The sequence below is a fragment of the Telmatherina bonti genome (assembly GCF_933228915.1).
Source record: "Telmatherina bonti genome assembly, chromosome: 7".
In the NCBI taxonomy this organism is placed as follows: Eukaryota; Metazoa; Chordata; class Actinopteri; order Atheriniformes; family Telmatherinidae; genus Telmatherina; species Telmatherina bonti.
This window is the reverse complement of record NC_136625.1, coordinates 38,508,643-38,528,318: the sequence shown is the minus strand read 5'-3', so window position 1 is coordinate 38,528,318 and position 19,676 is coordinate 38,508,643. Positions and strand designations below refer to the sequence as shown.

At 45.3% G+C, this 19,676-nt stretch overlaps 1 protein-coding gene across 1 annotated transcript; it reads right to left on the bottom strand.

Moving 5' to 3' along the window:
* Positions 1–4,137: 4,137 nt before the first annotated feature.
* Positions 4,138–9,733, bottom strand: ttpa (tocopherol (alpha) transfer protein; the record flags this gene model as incomplete). Its single annotated transcript, XM_079244117.1, has 5 exons — positions 9,528–9,733; positions 8,206–8,359; positions 6,823–7,016; positions 4,463–4,573; positions 4,138–4,386 (listed from the first exon to the last, which is right to left on the bottom strand). The coding sequence occupies exons 1-5, from the start codon at positions 9,705–9,707 to the stop codon at positions 4,138–4,140; spliced, it is 888 nt and encodes a 295-aa protein (XP_079100243.1). The 5' UTR covers positions 9,708–9,733.
* Between the last annotated feature and the right edge of the window lie 9,943 nt (positions 9,734–19,676).

Here is a 19,676-nt window from a genome sequence, read left to right as displayed (position 1 = left end):
TAAAACCAATCATTTCTGTTGCCATAGAAACCGAATGTAGCAAGTGGTGGAAAAGTCAAACATGCGTTTGGATGATCAAACACAGCGCCGCTCACATTCCTGATGAGTATACATCACTATAACACTGTAGAAAGCTCAGAAAACTAGAAATAGCCTCATAGAGCGCTTTAAACAAAGGGGGGATCAATAAGCAATTAATCAAACTTAAAGATTGTTGTTGTACCCATGACTTGCTCATGTTTTCCTGTTTTGTTGCTAATCGTCTATCAGCAATTATAACTTATAAGGGGAAATGAACTGAAGGTGTAATTTATTTTTAAAAAAAAACAAAAACAATAAGTTGATGCTATGCTAATTTGATAAATTATGAAAGTCATGTGATGCTAATTCTTTCATTTCAAACTATTTACTGAAACTAAATCTACCAGCAGTTATAGGTAAACCACAACATCTTTAATTACATATGCGTTTGGGGTGGTCTAGGTCCGATGACCCCTTACAGCCCAAACCAAGAAGATAAATAAAGAGAAAAGTCTGACTTTTTAAAAAAAAAAAATCTGACATCTTTATTTGGCATCTTAAATAACTGCAGTGCAACAGGGGGCACATTAAACAGAGTTTTTACTATAAGATAATGCAAAAGGTCCCAGTAACTGTATTAAATACAGCACATATGTCTTTAAAGTGTTAGTCCTGACATCATACAAAACACTCATATTATATATATATATATATATATATATATATATATATATATATATATATATGTGTGTGTGTGTATGTATATATATGTGTATGTGTGTGTGTGTGTATGTATATATATGTGTATGTGTGTGTGTGTGTATGTATATATATATATGTGTATGTGTGTGTGTGTGTGTGTATATATATATATGTGTATGTGTGTGTGTGTGTGTGTATATATATGTGTATGTGTGTGTGTGTATGTATATATAATGTACTATAATATATGTAATATAATTACAGGGTTATTCGTAATCTATTGGTCCATAAAGTGCCCTCATATAAATAGTCATCAAACATGCTGATTTAAAAATAATGTGCCGTGATTATTTATTTACAAAAGTGCCATTTTTAACTTTTTCACATTAGATATGTAGTTTTTTTTCTTAAATGTCTGTTCATTAACTGAGTGAACGGCCCAAATGTACAGGTTGATTAACTTTATCCGTCCATCTGAAGCAGTAAAATCTGATCCGTCACTGATTTTTATTAAGAATGGGAAAATTCAGACTCTTTTTATTATTGAGAGTAAATTTTTTCTTCCTAATTTCTGTCTGTGTGTGACTTCATCTCGTTCAGATCCAGATCCAGATCCAGGTTCAGGTTCCAGATCCAGGTTCAGGTTCCAGATCCAGGTTCCAGATCCAGGTTCAGGTTCCAGATCCAGGTTCCAGGTTCAGGTTCCAGGTTCCAGATCCAGGTTCCAGGTTCAGGTTCAGGTTCAGGTTCAGATTCAGGCTCAGGTTCAGGTTCAGATTCAGGCTCGGGTTCCAGGCTCGGGTTCCAGGCTCGGGTTCCAGGCTCGGGTTCCAGGCTCAGATTCAGGCTCGGGTTCCAGGCTCAGATTCAGGCTCGGGTTCCAGGCTCAGATTCAGGCTCGGGTTCCAGGCTCAGATTCAGGCTCGGGTTCCAGGTTCAGATTCAGGCTCGGGTTCCAGGTTCAGATTCAGGCTCGGGTTCCAGGTTCAGATTCAGGCTCGGGTTCCAGGTTCAGATTCAGGCTCAGATTCAGGCTCAGATTCCAGGTTCAGATTCAGGCTCAGATTCAGGCTCAGATTCCAGGTTCGGGTTCAGGTTCAGATTCAGGCTCAGGTTCCAGGTTCAGATTCAGGCTCAGGTTCCAGGTTCAGATTCAGGCTCAGGTTCCAGGTTCAGATTCAGGCTCAGGTTCCAGGTTCCAGGTTCAGATTCAGATTCAGGCTCAGGTTCCAGGTTCCAGGTTCAGATTCAGATCCAGGCTCAGGTTCCAGGTTCCAGGTTCGGGTTCAGGTTCAGATTCAGGCTCAGATTCCAGGTTCGGGTTCAGGTTCAGATTCAGGCTCGGGTTCCAGGTTCAGGCTCAGGCTCAGGTTCCAGGTTCAGGTTCAGGTTCAGATTCAGGTTCCAGGTTCAGGCTCAGATTCAGGTTCAGATTCAGGCTCAGATTCAGGCTCAGATTCCAGGTTCGGGTTCAGGTTCAGATTCAGGCTCAGGTTCCAGGTTCAGATTCAGGCTCAGATTCCAGGTTCGGGTTCAGGTTCAGATTCAGGCTCAGGTTCCAGGTTCAGATTCAGGCTCAGATTCCAGGTTCGGGTTCAGGTTCAGATTCAGGCTCAGGTTCCAGGTTCAGATTCAGGCTCAGATTCCAGGTTCGGGTTCAGGTTCAGATTCAGGCTCAGGTTCAGGTTCCAGATTTGGATACAGGGTCCAGGTTCAGGCTCAGGTTTTAGGTTCCGGTCCAGGTTCTTTCTCTGATTGGTCGGATGTGAATAAAAAAATTGACCCCAGTAAAAAAAATCAAACTTGCAAAATTGCCAGACAGAGTTTTGTTGCGATGCGAACGTTCGACTGACTTTACACCGATCTGATGAAAACATTGCCGTGGAAATTATTGGGATGAAATCTTGGCGTGGGTGTGTGAAGGCCTTTAGGGGTGAATCTGGGCTGGTTTGGCTCTTATTGTTACGGCTGTGGTAGGTGTTGTGTGGGTCATGTGGGCGGGTTAGGGTCACCACACTAAACTAAGCAGACTAAACTACAACACCCTACCTGACTGTTTGTCAGGTAGGGTGTTTATATGGTTGTAGTCCAAGCCCTGGTTCACCACCCCCATCCCAACTCCAGCAGCAGCAGCCTGAAGCGGTGATCCTGACGGCAGGATGGATCCATGTTGTCATGATGTTTCCAGCAGGTTCTGATCCTACCATGTGGATGTGGAGCTGAACTGGAGACTCATCAGACCAGTTTCTCCATCTTCTGCTGCATCCTGGTCCAGACAACTGCTGCTGCTGGATCTCTTCTCTCCTTCAGACCTTCTCTGGAAACACTGGAGATGTTAGTGTGGGAAAATCCCAGTAAACACTCAGACCAGCAACCGTTAATCTCCTTTCTTCCTCATTGCGAGGCTCAGATTGAACTTCAGCGTGGCTGTATGCCGACGTGTGATTGGCTGATTAACAAGAAGTTGAACAGGTGGAGATGATGGCGAGGACGGTGAGTGAAGGTGAAACAGGCGTTACACTCAGATAAGCTGAACAGATGAGGATGATAAACATCATGTAAACCCAGCTGGACGTGCTTTACAGTTTGACATCAACACTGATTATTACATCATCTAATACGTGTGTGTTCTATGCAATCCAGCAGGTTTTCCATGTATCCTTGCTCCAACACAGCTGACTCAAATAACTGAGTCTGTGCAGAACCAGATTGGCTGTTAGATCTATTTAATATGATTCAGGCAGGGACGGCAGCCTGTATATTATTTATGATCCTCTAACATGTTGCTGCTTCGCCACAGAAGACGGCTGTTTGGTTTTTAGCTTTGCTGAAGCAACATTTAAAGTTTGAGGCATGAAGTCCTGCAGTTAATTCCACCAATAAGCCAGTTTTCACCCGTTAGTCTGGGAATTTAGTTTAGTTTAATTTAATGCTAGATGTGGGTCTATGCTAACTTAAATAACTTATATAACATTCATGTGATGTCAGGATATACTGACTTGAGATTCTGGATGCTTATGTGATGCTTTTTGAATAATTTGTACTGTGTTATGTTTAGTTAATAGAATGTTATTAAGGTTTATTTTAATCGGTTAACTGATGCATGTTATGTGTGATCTAACTTACATATTATGTCTTAACTGTAAATTCAGGGCACTTCTGAAATATGGGATGGGGTTGGTTGGTTGTGGTTGGTCGGGTGTGAGGGGGCGCCAATGTGTGGTTCACCCAGGGTGCAAAACTAGCCAGGACCGCCTCTTGATTTAGCTGTGCTGAAGTAGAAATACATGGAAAAACTGTTTAGTTGAAAACCTCGCAGGACCAGGTGGAATACCTCTATCTCTATCTAATCCATCATTTCCTGTCAGGAGGTTTCCTTCGTATGTGGAACCCTACAGACAACCGTTTCAAACATCATCCTTCAGAGACTAGATCGGTCTCGGAGTCCTCTGAGATGACAAAGTCTTCTGGGCTTGTGCAGATGTCACCTGTTGGGTGGGCTGCGATCTGCTTCAGGAGGTCCTCGGATTGGAGCAGCTGATTTGTCCAATCCTGACACGCCTCCTCTATCCCCGGCCCCTCCCCTCCATACTCTGGAGGCAGGATGCATGGAGAGAAGAAGTCGCTCAAGGAATCGTGGAAAGCAGAGCCGTGCATGTGGACCTTCAGCAGAAAGGAAATCTACATCTGCTTCTTATTCACAACAGCAGCTGGAGAGGAAGAGGATGGTGAAGCTTACCCTGTGTTTGATCTTTTCTGGCAGGAAGCGGCGAATCATGGCAAAGACCGGGCGAAAAAACATGGGTTCGTTGACCAGATGGATTCCTCGAACCTTCAGAGGAAACGAGTCCTGAACAAAGAAAACACACATTATCAGCCATAAAGTCTTTCTTGATTTCAATTCAGCTTTTTGATACAGCGTAACTTCACAATAATGTCCCTTCTGGACACTTTACAGACACATCAGTTCCAGCCGTTCATAATAAATAGCCTAGTTTAGGAAAACCAAGACTTTGGAAGGAATTTAGACTTGAATCTACTCCCCCATCCTGAGCTGCATGGAGTGACAGACAAAAACTATTTTTATCCAGCAGCAAGGCTAGAGGAGGAGACAGGAGACAGACGGGCTAGAGGAGGTGTCAGGAGACAGACGGGCTAGAGGTGGAGACAGAGGAGGTGTCAGGAGACAGACGGGCTAGAGGAGGTGTCAGGAGACAGACGGGCTAGAGGAGGAGACAGGAGGTGTCAGGAGACAGACGGGCTATAGGAGGTGTCAGGAGACAGACGGGCTATAGGAGGTGTCAGGAGACAGACGGGCTAGAGGAGGTGTCAGGAGACAGACGGGCTAGAGGAGGAGACAGAGGAGGTGTCAGGAGACAGACGGGCTAGAGGAGGAGACAGAGGAGGTGTCAGGAGACAGACGGGCTAGAGGAGGTGTCAGGAGACAGACGGGCTAGAGGTGGAGACAGAGGAGGTCTCAGGAGACAGACGGGCTAGAGGAGGAGACAGAGGAGGTGTCAGGAGACAGACGGGCTAGAGGAGGAGACAGAGGAGGTGTCAGGAGACAGACGGGCTAGAGGAGGAGACAGGAGGTCTCAGGAGACAGACGGGCTGGAGGAGGAGACAGGAGGTCTCAGGAGACAGACGGGCTAGAGGAGGAGGTCTCAGGAGACAGACGGGCTAGAGGAGGAGGTCTCAGGAGACAGACGGGCTAGAGGAGGAGGTCTCAGGAGACAGACGGGCTAGAGGAGGAGGTCTCAGGAGACAGACGGGCTAGAGGAGGAGGTGTCAGGAGACAGACGGGCTGGAGGAGGAGGTGTCAGGAGACAGACGGGCTAGAGGAGGAGACAGGAGGTGTCAGGAGACAGACGGGCTAGAGGAGGAGACAGAGGAGGTCTCAGGAGACAGACGGGCTAGAGGAGGAGGTGTCAGGAGACAGACGGGCTGGAGGAGGAGGTGTCAGGAGACAGACAGGCTGGAGGAGGAGACAGGAGGTGTCAGGAGACAGACGGGCTAGAGGAGGAGACAGAGGAGGTCTCAGGAGACAGACGGGCTAGAGGAGGAGACAGAGGAGGTCTCAGGAGACAGACGGGCTAGAGGAGGAGACAGAGGAGGTCTCAGGAGACAGACGGGCTGGAGGTGGAGAGAGAGGAGGTCTCAGGAGACAGACGGGCTAGAGGAGGAGACAGGAGGTGTCAGGAGACAGACGGGCTGGAGGTGGAGACAGAGGAGGTCTCAGGAGACAGACGGGCGGGAGGTGGAGACAGAGGAGGTCTCAGGAGACAGACGGGCGGGAGGTGGAGACAGAGGAGGTCTCAGGAGACAGACGGGCGGGAGGTGGAGACAGAGGAGGTCTCAGGAGACAGACGGGCTGGAGGTGGAGACAGAGGAGGTCTCAGGAGACAGACGGGCTGGAGGTGGAGACAGAGGAGGTCTCAGGAGACAGACGGGCTGGAGGTGGAGACAGAGGAGGTCTCAGGAGACAGACGGGCGGGAGGTGGAGACAGAGGAGGTCTCAGGAGACAGACGGGCTGGAGGTGGAGACAGAGGAGGTCTCAGGAGACAGACGGGCTGGAGGTGGAGACAGAGGAGGTCTCAGGAGACAGACGGGCTGGAGGTGGAGACAGAGGAGGTCTCAGGAGACAGACGGGCTGGAGGTGGAGACAGAGGAGGTCTCAGGAGACAGACGGGCTGGAGGTGGAGACAGAGGAGGTCTCAGGAGACAGACGGGCTGGAGGTGGAGACAGAGGAGGTCTCAGGAGACAAACGATCAACATAAGGACTTCTGATTACAGATATTTCAGACTTTTAACTCATTGTCTGCCAAAGATTTCTTTTGACATCTTTGAAGCCAATTTGGACGAGTGTATCCCTAAAACACACACTCAAAGCCAATGCGTTGTGAACAAGTGCGATCCCCAAAGACACCCAGACGCATGCACCTTCTTATACGTATTCTTGCGAAATGACCCAAAATGCTCCAAAACGCTGGCAGGATGGCTTTCTGTGTTATAACAGTAGCTGGCAGCCAAGGAGTTAATGAGACTTTGCAAATTATTTTCATGCATGGACGTGTGGTTCAGTGTTCGGTGGTCCTACCGAAAGGATGGAGGATATCTTTCTGGCGAGGGAAGGGTTAATCTGCAGGGCGTGGCCTAAACACCAACCCTGCAGGTCAAATATAGCCTTCAGACCTCGTCTCTGTGTTTCTGTCTCCATGGAAATGATCTCTGATGTCATCAGGCTGACCCTGAACACCTGGAAGGCCGACCAGTCTTTGGGGTTCCACTGTCCTGCAGATGGAGACAAAGATATGGATCAGCATGACGATGAACAGTCAAGGCCGTCTTAATGCACAGGCTTACCTGCGCCGAAGCCCAGGAGTCCACAGAACTCAGGGGCCTAAAATTTTTAGGATAAAATTACCTAAAAAGTCCAGTTGTTATGTAACCTGTAAGTTGTCAGTCAGCACCTTATGCAAATATGAGACTGTTGATTGATTCAAATGAACCTGTTGCCAATATGCCAAATCCCACCCCCCAATGTGTCAATCAGGTCATGCGTGACCACTTTGATAGACAGGTGGAAGATGTGAGAGTGGTGCGAACAAAAGACAATCTGCACCTGACAAACAGAACTCGGAGAAAAAATTAAAGAACATCCCGAAGCTCACGGATTCTTTAAGTCTCACATGGACAAAGAAGGAACTGCCCATCTAACCAACGACAGAAAGCAGCGGGGCCTGCGCCAACACCACAGGACAGAAAGGCAGACAGGATCGAGTTGGCGCAGCAGGTACCCTGGTATCAGCGAGGGGACGAGCCAGACCACCCTCTTAGCAGTGACCCAGACCTCTGGGGGATGACTGACCAAATGCCTCGTAAGCGCAGCAGCAAACTGCTTGTCAAAATAAAAGCACTGATACGTCTGCGCCAGAGTAAACATGAACAGCAGAGACTTTCCTTCAGAATCATATTTCAGCCACAAACTGGGCCACACAGTAACCTTATGATCACTGAGCATCATGTTCTTCATGGTTTGGATTTTATGGACATAATCACAGCTTTCTGTGCAAAAGAGACCAGAAGACATTGCTTCTAGAAGGGACAGTGTTTATTGAAAGCATCTGCAGGATTTCACATGTTGTGGTTGTGCAGTGTCTGAAAAGTCATGTCGGTTCTGTGACATTCGCTCATAATTCAAGGGTAAAGAGATCGGATCCAGATCCAGATGAATCCCAACATTTAGCTACTAAGGTTTTCTTTCATCTAAACCAGCCTGTAAAAGCTAAATCCTTTAAATCCTGGTTTTCATGATCATTTCTAGGTGAGAACAGAGGTCTCGTGTGATAAATGGTGATATCATGGCTCATGAGGCTACATGGTGGTATAGTGGTTAGCACTGTGGCGCCACAGCAAGAAGGTCGCAGCGGAGGCGCCAACGCTGGCCTTTCCGTGCGCAGGGCGACGGGTGCGTGCATACCAATCCTGTAGACAAGAATCCTGCTGCCGGTGTGGTCCCGCTGTGGAAGGACAGCGTGGTAGGACGTACTGAGGAGGCCGAGGACAGACGAGGGAGACAGACAGGTGCTGATCTCAGGACTCTCCTTCCGCCACTGCAGGTAGTTCAGCAAGAGCTGGAGAGATAACCAGTCAGAAGAGTGTTGAGTGATGTGTTGCTCTGCTTCCCGTTAACCCTCAAAATCAGAGATTTTAATGGTCTTATCACTTTTATTTATTTTAATATTTTATCTCTTTTCTCAGGTTGTAGAGCTGCTGGTCTTGTGACCTGATGGTCGGCAGTTCGAGTCCTGCTCCGCTATGCTGCTACAGCCTCGAGAGGAACATGATAGGGTCCCATGCCCAGATAAATGCAGAGTTGTGTCAGCATGGGCCTCTGGCGTAAAACATGTGCCAGTTTAACAATTCGCTGTGGCGACCCCTTCAGAGGGACGAGCCGGAAAGGAAACACTGTTTATGTTGTCGGCTTAACGCTTTATTTTGATTTTATTCTTCAGTGTCTTTTGGAAGACATCTTCCAATCAAATGTATTATAAAAAGTCTTGGTCACTGCTGATCTGTTATTTCTACAAACTTCTGGTTGCTCTTTATGCTGCTTTCTCTATTCATACATTCATTTTACATCATTATAGCCTCAGAAACATGTCTGCATGGAAACATTCATTCATCATCCTAACCGCTTAATCCAATTCTAGGTGGCGGGGAAGCTGGAGCCTATCCCAGCAGTCATTGGGCGAAAGGCAGGGTACACCCTGGACAGCTCGCCAGTCCATCGCAGGGCATGAAAACATGTCTCCATGGAAACGTCACGTCTCCATGGAAACACGTCTCCATGGAAACGTCACGTCTCCATGGAAACGTCACATCTGCATGGAAACACCGTCTCCATGGAAACATGTCTGAATGCGAACTGGGATTTAAAGCTTACATACAGCATAATGGTTGATATATTTTCTAGTCTGCATTTATCAGAATTTGTGTTCTGGAGCTCCTTCAGTCAGGAATTGATCCTGGTTCAGTTCAGATCTTAAAGATTTTCTTTATAACTTCATCTGGATCAAAAGTAGCTGGTTTATACCAAACAGGTTTAAGAGGTTATTAAAAAGAGACGGAACCTGCTGCTCTGCAGGTCCAGACCGAGCCCCAAGTAGAACCAGTCAGCAGGAGGAAATGTAATTTAAATTAGAACAAATAAAAACTTTTATGCTCCAGACTTTCAGGTTTGTTCTAAAGACGTAATAAAAGCGGCTTGAAGTTCTCTTACAGACTTCATGGTGGTTTTACCTTCAGAGAAAGCGCCACGTCGAAGTCTCTGGCCCGCAGAAACTTGATGAGGAAGCCGTCAGAGAAGCAGAGGACGGCGGGTATCTGCGCGGCCTGCAGCGCTCCCCGCCGCAGCGCGCGGACCCGCGGCCGGAGCTGCTCCGCGTCGTCCGGGAGCTCGCTGAGCTTAGAGCCGTTCATGGCGAAATCCAGTCCCAACTGCTGGACTCTGCACGGCGGACTCTGCCAGGACCGGGGGAGGAGGGGTGTGTGGACACACCAGCTGGAACGGGGAGGGTTTTTAGTCCCGACTCGCAGGTTTAAGGTTCAGGTTAGAACCGGACCTGGAACTGTTGTCATGAAGGGTCTCAGGGGGCTGAAAGGTTCCCCCACTTTATGCTTGCACGGAGGCAGAAAAACCACGCGATGAAAACATGGCTTCAAATGATTAATTTAACTTGTTCATTTACTGCAATTAATATATAAATACTTAAATATGCAAGTAATTTTTTTTTTTTTTTTTTTTTTTTTTTTTAAATTGGAAATAAACACACAGAGGCTGGCGTGCTTCATCTTCATACTTTAAGTTTGTTTAAGTTCACTGATCTCTTAAATATGAAAGTTTTAAATGAAAGTTTCTGCTGGAAGAATCTGCAAAAACCACCAAGAAAATGTCAGTCTGACGCCCCCTCCTGGTCACAGCAGAACCCCACATCATCATCAGCTGGATGTGATCAGAAGTTCCAGATTTTCACAAACTTTTTTTCTACTGGACTGAACCAGAGCCATCTATCTGTGGCGTGGAGCCAAGGGAGAAGGGGGGGGGGGGGGGGGGGGGGGGTTGTACTCTCACCCCAGTCACCAGAAATGAACCACAGGTCCGATTACATACACCATGGTAGGCGGATTTGTTACTACAAAAAAAAAAAAAAAAAAAAAAAAACCCACAAATGTTTTATTTAACAATTCAATAAAAGTATTAAAACTCCCCACCCTTTCTGTACACAAGCACAATTAGCTTGGTTATTGCCCTGAAAACAGAAAACATGCAAAAGAAAAAACACAGCACACCTCAGTATGGTTATTAGAAACGCAGGAACAAAAAGTCCTGTTAAAACCTGGGCTCTAACCAGTCAGTGCTAGAGTACCCGTGGCGCTCAAAATGGGGGAGTACTCAGTTTAAAGCCTGGTCATTGGCCGCCCGCAGTCTGGACGAATGGCCAGGGATCACAGGGAGACAAAAACAGCAAGAGTTCCTCAGGCCTGTTGAAGCACAGATTTATTACCTGGGTTAATCGTCGGTTGATTTGGAGAAAGAAAAAAAAAAAAAACAAAAAACATGCCCTTACCCAACGTTGCCTCTCGCACAAGGAAGAGAACAGGAATACCGCTGTCCCGGTACCAGCTCCAATTTAGCGGTCCACAAACCCTCAGAAGTGAGGCCGCCCAACTCCGCTGATGCCCTATAAAGCTGCCAGTGGCATTCAGGCTAGTCTAGCCACAGCTACCAGTCTGTTACTCCAGGCAAGGAAGATCTGCTGAAGGAGCCACCTGGCTGAATATAAAGGCATCCAGCTCCGCCCAGTAATGATTGGCAATGTGCTGCAGCTTGGAGGTGCAATGTGGGAGAGAGGAATCTCATTCCACCACATATCTATCTATCTATCTATCTATCTATCAACATGAACATGCTCTGTGGCCTCCAGGTCATTCACCGTAGGTCCGAGTTCGAGCTTTGGGAATAATCAAAATACCAGCACCAGGGTCCAAGAGGGCTCATATGGTAAAAGCAATTCTGAAAGATAAAGTCAAGACACCTAATACATTAAATTATTGAAACCATTAAAAGAACCTTAAAATCAACCCTAAATTGTATTCAACATCCAATTTCTTTAGCTGTGTGTTATCAGTGTCCAACTGATTCTTCAAGATTCTTTTCAATACTAAGTCTTTGTTTCCTTCTATTTTTTCCTAACTGATGCTCCAGTTCCTACAAGCTGCTTCATAGGCGTTCAAGTCTGCACCGATTGGGCTGAATGAACATTAGTGTCCACGTATACCTGTCATACATCTGCTGTCATTAGGGACGGGCATTGAGACTTAGCCTTGGCTAAAATGCTGTAGTGTGTGAAATGATTCATGAAACAGTCATCCCTATCCAATATCTAAATCTTTTAAAAAAGGAGTAAAGACAACTGACAGTTAAATGATACAAAAAAATTAATAACGTAAATTTTACAATCTCTTATGTTACCAAACAGGGACTGTGAGAAAAACAGATATCAGTCCTGACATATTAATTGTATTTTCAACACACAATAAATCAGACAATGTTGCTGTCTGTTATGTCTGAATATTGTGTGTTAGGTATTTTTTTCTGAGGATTTCATACCGGTTTGGAGGGGTGCTGCAAGGAGCTTTTTCTGCATGTTTTTGGCTCTTTCAAGACTTGTTATGATGAGTCTCCATGGCAACGAAAGACTTGTTTATAATCGGGATCAACTGATTAACCTCTCCTAAAATCAGGATTATCAGCGAAACAACTCATCAAATCCCGATGGAGTTGAAAAGAAAGAGAAGAGGATGCAGAGCGGGAGTCAGACAGAGGAGAAAGAGATGGAGATTTAAACCATTTCTCCCGACCGTCGTCATGGGTAATGTGAGATCGCTAGCTAACAGAACGGACGAGCTCCAGATGCTAACAAGGTCTCAGAAAGAATACAGAGAGTGCAGTATTATGTGCTTCACCGAGACATGACTGCATGAACACATCCCTGACTGTAATGTGTCTGTACCGGGCTTTAAAACGGTCCGTGCAGACCGCAGTAGACAACACAGCGGAAAGCTAAAGGGTGGTGGAATTGCAGTGCTGGTTAACCAGCGTTGGTGTCATCCTGGACATGTTACTGTCAAGGAGAAGATATGCACAAGGGACATGGAACTGTTAGCTGTGAGCTTCCGTCCATATTATTTACCCAGAGAGTTTACCTGTGTTATTCTGGTAGCGGTTTATATAATACCTGGTACCGCACCAGACACAGCCTGTGACGTCATCAGCTCCGTCGTTGCTCGGCTACAAACACAGCATCCAAACTCATTCATGGCGATCTCCGGAGACTTCAACAACGTCTCCCTCTCTGCAACTCTACCAACATTCCAGCAGTTTGTCAGCTGCTCCACCAGAGAAAATAAGATGTTGGACTTATTTTATGCAAATATGAATAATGGATCCAGTTGTTCTGCCCTGCCTCCTTTAGGAAGATCTGACCATAATCTGGTTCTTCTCACCTCCACCTACAAGCCCATCGTTCAGCAGCAACCAGTCATCACAAAGACTATCAAAATCTGGTCTGCTGAAGCTGAAGATGCTCTTAGAGGAGGCTTTGAGGCTACAGACTGGAACGTCCTCTGTGAACCTCATGGAGACGACATCAACGCCATGACTGAGTGTGTGACAGATTACATAAACTTCTGTGTGGACAGCATCGTCCCAACAAGAACAGTGAGGTGCTTCCCCAATAACAAACCCTGGATCACCAGTGAGCTGAAAAAGCTGCTGAACATCAAAAAGAAAGCCTTTCGTGATGGAGACAGGGAGTTATTGAGGGCAACACAAAAACAACTTAAAACACAAACTAAGAAGTGCAAGGAGGACTACAGGAAGAAGTTAGAAAGTCAGCTCCAGCAGAATAACCTGAGGGATGTGTGGTCTGGAATGAAGAAGATCACCGGCTTCAAGTTAAAGGGGGACCAGCCTGATGGAGGTCTGGACAGAGCTAATGAGCTGAACATATTCTTCAACAGGTTCAGTTCACCCCCTACCTCCAGCCCAACAGACCACACACCCTCCATAAGCCCACTGCTTTCCTGTCACGCCTCCAATCTGTCACCCTGCAGCTCAGTCATGGACCAGAACACAGCTTCATCTCCCTCCACATCAGGACATCCTGAGACCTCCACCTTGTTTGTCTCCTGCAATCAGGTTAAGAAGCAACTTGAGAAACTGAACCAGAACAAGGCTGCAGGTCCAGATGGTGTCAGTCCCAGAGTTCTCAAGACCTGCTCAGAACAACTATGTCCGATTCTCCAGCACCTTTTCAACACCAGTCTGAGACAAAATAGAGTCCCAGTGCTGTGGAAAACCTCCTGCCTTGTTCCAGTGCCTAAAAAAACACAACCAGCTGAACCAAGTGACTACAGACCAGTTGCCCTGATATCTCACATCATGAAAGTCCTGGAGAGACTCTTACTGGCTCACCTCAACAAGCAAGTAAACACCTTTCAGGGCCCATTCCAGTTTGCATATCGTAATGGACTTGGGGTTGAAGATGCCATCATATACCTGCTCCAGAGAGCACACTCTCATCTGGACCATTCAGGCAGCACTCTGAGGGTCATGTTCTTTCATTTCTCAGTGCTTTTAATACCATTCAGCCTGCTTTGTTATGTGAGAAGCTCCATAAATTCCAGTTGGATTCATCCACATTAGGGTGGCCATTTCCAGAACACCAAAAAGGAGGACATTTGTACGACACAACAAAGCTAGGAGGAAAACTTAAATATATTAAACCCATTACATACAATGATTCCGATGTACTCACCAAGTATATGAAGGTTTACTTTTTATATTTTTCGGCCTTTCCTGGCTGTTTCCAATAGTTTTTTGTTTGAGAGAAATTTCCTGAACATGTCTGGGCAGTCCAGCGTGAATGTGACACAAATCTGAGGCTCTGCCTTGACACTTTCCACATCCAGACAATTTCTCTCATTTCTCTATATTGAGGTCATCATTGAAAAAATTGCGTTCTGTATGTGCATTGCTGCATGGAATGGAGAAGATGTAGGCACTGACTTTCTTCAGCTTCACCAGTGGGACATCTGCTTTGGAAAACAGCTTCAGATACCACTCCTCACTGTGGCAACCGTCCATTTCTGGGGAGCTGAGAATAGCCTCCACCATGCCATATTCCTCCTAGAGTCCATCCATATCAATATTTTTAGTTTGCAGGCCTGCACTGCATCACTGTAGTCTTCATAAGACACAGCAGTTGTGAGGCTGAGCTTTGACATTTTGCTGTGAAAGCTGTTCTCAGAGAAGTCATGCCTTTCACTCACATATTTCTTTGCTCTTTCATAGAACTGAATAAAATCAGCCTCACATTTCTTCGCCAAATCAGGAGTTAGTTGTTTAAGTTTGCTGTTCACAGCAAAGCCAAAAAAATTGTCCTTCAGCCGCCTCTCAAGTTTCCCTTTAAGTTCAGTCATCACTTTAAACACAGAGGTTATGCTGAATGATTTGGCTTCAAGTACTTCAATACAGTCTGAGAACACCTTCAGCATGTGACTGAGGAAGAACATCTCAGACACTTCACCGTTGTCTTCTGCAAAGCACTTCCACAAAATCTTTGGGCATTCTTCATCATCCAGGCTCTGAAAATAGCAGGCCAGGGGTTTCCAACACTTCAGCATTCAGTTGATAGATGGCAGCAGAGACGGCCACCTTGTTACGACGTGCCGCAGCAGGTTGCACTCATCCACCTCCACAAACTCACAAAACTCCTTCAGCTGCGCTGTTCTTCTGGCTGAGATGCTAAAATGGCTTTACACTTTTAACACAACATTTTCAATGTCCAGATGCAGGTTGCCAGACGCATATCTTGTCGCATGTGTGCTAAACAGTTTGCAGCAAGCATGTCGGTTTGAGCTAGTTTTAGCTTCTGATAAACGCTGTTGTGCTTTCCATAGTTAATGCTGGCATTGTCTGCTGTATATGCTGACATTTTTTTCAAATCCAGACCAGACATCTCGAGTTTTGCCAGTAGCTGATTTGTTATAGCTTCCGATGTCTAGTTACTGTCACTGTAAAAATCAAGCAGAGCGTGCTGCATGCCCTCCTCGAAGTGAAAATATCTTCATACTATAGGGAAACACTTGTGTGTACCTTTGTTTGACGCATCAGTCGCCAGTAAATAATGAAGTTCGTTTTCTTTTATGTATTCCACATGCGCCTGTATGGAGTATGGTGCGAGGACATTTTCACACAAAGCTTTAGCTTCAGTTTTACCACCGGTTACCCATTGCAGATCTCTCGATCAACTTTTATTCCACAGTCTACACTTCTGTAAGACTGGTGATGCTTGACCGTGTGATAAACTTTACAAAGTTCTGCAGCAGATATTTTGTCATCCTGGGGAGATGTAGCTTCACGGAAAAAAGAAAAAAGGGAAGAGGGGCCCGCACTTTGATTGTTGCTCTTGTGTTTTTCGGTGCTAGCATGTTGATCGATGGCGCCTTTACCTTTGCTGCTTACATCCACATCACAACAACGCGTACAATATGCATGACAGTCATCCTTCCTGCTTTTGGAGATATTCCTTTGTCCATTCGTTATTAAACGTAGTCTTTTGTTTGGGCATTTTTGTGTTCTGCAGGTAGACAGTGTGGGTTCACTTGGCCTACCTGACCTCAAGTCAACTACTACTATGTGACGTGACTAATTTAACCATCAACCAATGAGATGTCAGATAATAATTTCACGCCGATTTCATCCAATTGTCGGCCACAAATACATCTTAAGGGGATGCGCACTTACGTTTTTATTAGAGACCTAAATGAGATGGAGTCTCATTTAGGTCTCATTGAGATGGTTTTTAAAAGACATGGATGGATGTCTTTTAAAAACCGGACTGTCCGTCTCAAAGCCGGACGTATGGCCACCCTACTCCACAACCACCTGGTGTAGCTGACCCTTGGTTCAACAATAAAAGGCCATGGAGAGTTCCATATGGGTGCTAGTCTTTATAGTGCACCGCGAAAATAAAAATACAAAGAATGACAAAAAAGGAAAGTAACACACTGAAAGTAAAAAATTTAAAAACACCTTAGAAATATACAGTCACAAGCGTTTATCTACAAATATAACCCTTAAAAATAGAATGGCAACTAATCAAACAAATCAACCAATAATAAGGACAGTTTCAATAAATTTAAAACAAACCACACAATCCATCAATAAAATTGAACAAAAGTCTAAAATAAAATGTGGCACACCTCATTCCACTTCACCAAGGGCGCTTATTCAGTCCCAAAAGCAATTTAAACAGTTTATGGAACATACACCTCCTAGACAAATCAGACAAAGGAGACGTTTCAATCAGTAAAACAAGATGAGGACGAGGAGAGGAAGAATAAAACCCAACTTACTCAGTCAGGAATCTGAAGGGCATTCATTTCTCGATAAGACCTCATTTTTAGATGTGACCATCACCCTATGAAAGATGCTGCAGACGCCAAGGCAGCCATCAGCAGAATGGACAAACAAGCTGAAAGGCTTTCTTTTTGATGTTCAGCAGCTTTTTCAGGTCACTGGTGATCCAGGGTTTGTTATTGGGGAAGCACCTCACTGTTCTTGTTGGGACAATGCTGTCCACACAGAAGTTTATGTAATCTGTCACACACTCAGTCATGGCGTTGATGTCGTCTCCATGAGGTTCACAGAGGACGTTCCAGTCTGTAGCCTCAAAGCCTCCTCTAAGAGCATCTTCAGCTTCAGCAGACCAGATTTTGATAGTCTTTGTGATGACTGGTTGCTGCTGAACGATGGGCTTGTAGGTGGAGGTGAGAAGAACCAGATTATGGTCAGATCTTCCTAAAGGAGGCAGGGCAGAACAACTGGATCCATTATTCATATTTGCATAAAATAAGTCCAAGATCTTATTTTCTCTGGTGGAGCAGCTGACAAACTGCTGGAATGTTGGTAGAGTTGCAGAGAGGGAGACGTTGTTGAAGTCTCCGGAGATCGCCATGAATGAGTTTGGATGCTGTGTTTGTAGCCGAGCAACGACGGAGCTGATGACATCACAGGCTGTGTCTGGTGCGGTACCAGGTATTATATAAACCGCTACCAGAATAACACAGGTAAACTCTCTGGGTAAATAATATGGACGGAAGCTCACAGCTAACAGTTCCATGTCCCTTGTGCATATCTTCTCCTTGACAGTAACATGTCCAGGATGACACCAACGCTGGTTAACCAGCACTGCAATTCCACCACCCTTTAGCTTTCCGCTGTGTTGTCTACTGCGGTCTGCACGGACCGTTTTAAAGCCCGGTACAGACACATTACAGTCAGGGATGTGTTCATGCAGCCATGTCTCGGTGAAGCACATAATACTGCACTCTCTGTATTCTTTCTGAGACCTTGTTAGCGTCTGGAGCTCGTCCGTTTTGTTAGCTAGCAATCTCACATTACCCATGACGACGGTCGGGAGAAAGGGCTTAAATCTCCATCACTCTGTCCTCTGTCTCACTCCCGCTCTGCATCCTCTTCTCTTTCTTTTCAACTCCATCGGGATTTGATGAGTTGTTTCACTGATAATCCTGATTTTAGGAGAGGTTAATCAGTTGATCCCGATTGTAAGTCTTTCGTTACCTAATTTGACGTAATATCTATGTGTGAAGACTTTGTACTTTTAAAAAAATCAAGATAGCAAGTCAGAGCTACTACAATTTGCTGCTATCAGACAGCGCAATCTAGAATGGAATGTCTTATGTCTGGATATTGTCTGTTATGTTTAGATACTGCCTATTAATCTGGATAACACTCGCTATGTCTGGATACTGCCTCTTATGTCTGGATATACTCAGGATGGATAATGGTTTTTCTATCTGGATACTGCCTGTTTGATCCATGAATTAAGTTCATTTGAACTGTGTTGTTTTTGTAAGAGACAACTACAGAAATCTTCAGGGAACTGAAAACACAACATCACTTGTTAACATTGAATGCTGCAACTTTATTGACCTGCTGGGTCGACAGTCAGTTTAGCATCATATACACAATGTTTGTTTCCAGAGCTTTATTCTGGACGTCCATCTTGCTTTGGACGTGTTTATGGACTCGTCCGACCCAGACACAAGTCCTGGTACCTGCACCGATCATCCACATCCATCAGAGGAGGAAAACCTGCCATTTTATGAAAGATTTGTTCAATTTCTTCTTTTGTAAGGAGTCGGAAGCTGAGTTTGGTCCAGCAAACTCGGGCTGCGTAAGCAGTTCTTGGAACCACAGCTGATACCACACTGAAACATTAAAAATCCTCCAAACACCAGAGTTTCGACTAAAACTGAACTCAGTTTGGCAAGAAACCTGAAACATGAGAATGAAAGGGGCAAGATGTGATGTCAGACGGATTTGGATCTATGCACTAGAATGGCAGGAAAGAGAAGAGGAGCTCAGCTGTTCACATCCTTCTTTACAACAAACAGTAATAAGAATGTAGAAGGAATCCCTGTAAAGCTGGTGACAGCATGCCTGCGGCTGGAAACATACATACATTCTGGACCTGACCACGATCCACAGTGCAGGCTGGGGTTTGGTCCTTTTCCAGAAGGAATTGAACCTCTTGGAGAGCGCCACCAAGCTTCAGTAAAACTTCCAAAATCCATAGACCTGATACTAGATCTGGTTTTGATCTCTGCACCGATTGTCCTTCGTATCGTATTAAAGAGTAAAGACTTAAGGAAACGATTCCACCTTCGGAGAAAAGAGAACTTTGGCATTAAAGTGCACGTAAAGGCCGACGATGCTCTCAGTGATGCATCAGGTCCTGGATGCAGATCAGGATCAACACAGTAAACATAGAAACGTTAAGACAAAACAGTTCATTTCATACCGCATGATGTGGCACCGGGCCCAAAGAAAAACTGAATCCTGACAGAGTCCTTCAGGCAAACAGTTTCACCAATGTCGAGTCAGAAACCAAAGCAGACCTGACCAAGAACTAAACCAAACAAAGATCCTAGCCACATCAGGACCCAGATCCTAGCCACATCAGGACCCAGATCCTAGCCACATCAGGACCCAGATCCTAGCCACATCAGGACCCAGATCTTTGAAAGTTGCAAACAGCTGATCTTGTCCTCTTTCCTTCAATCAAAACAAATATTTTATATTAGAAATTCTGTTTTCAATCCGGATTTCTAGGGACCAGATATAAAACAAGAGTCCTACAAGGGTCTACAGGGGGTCTTTAGCCATCAAACAAACACAAATCGACATTCATCTATCAGAAACAAACAGAAGATTCTGCAAATGATGCAAAAATCTTCATTGTTTCCGATTTTTACTTTTTTCTACTTTTGAATTTCAAATATTTTCACATCTAAGTT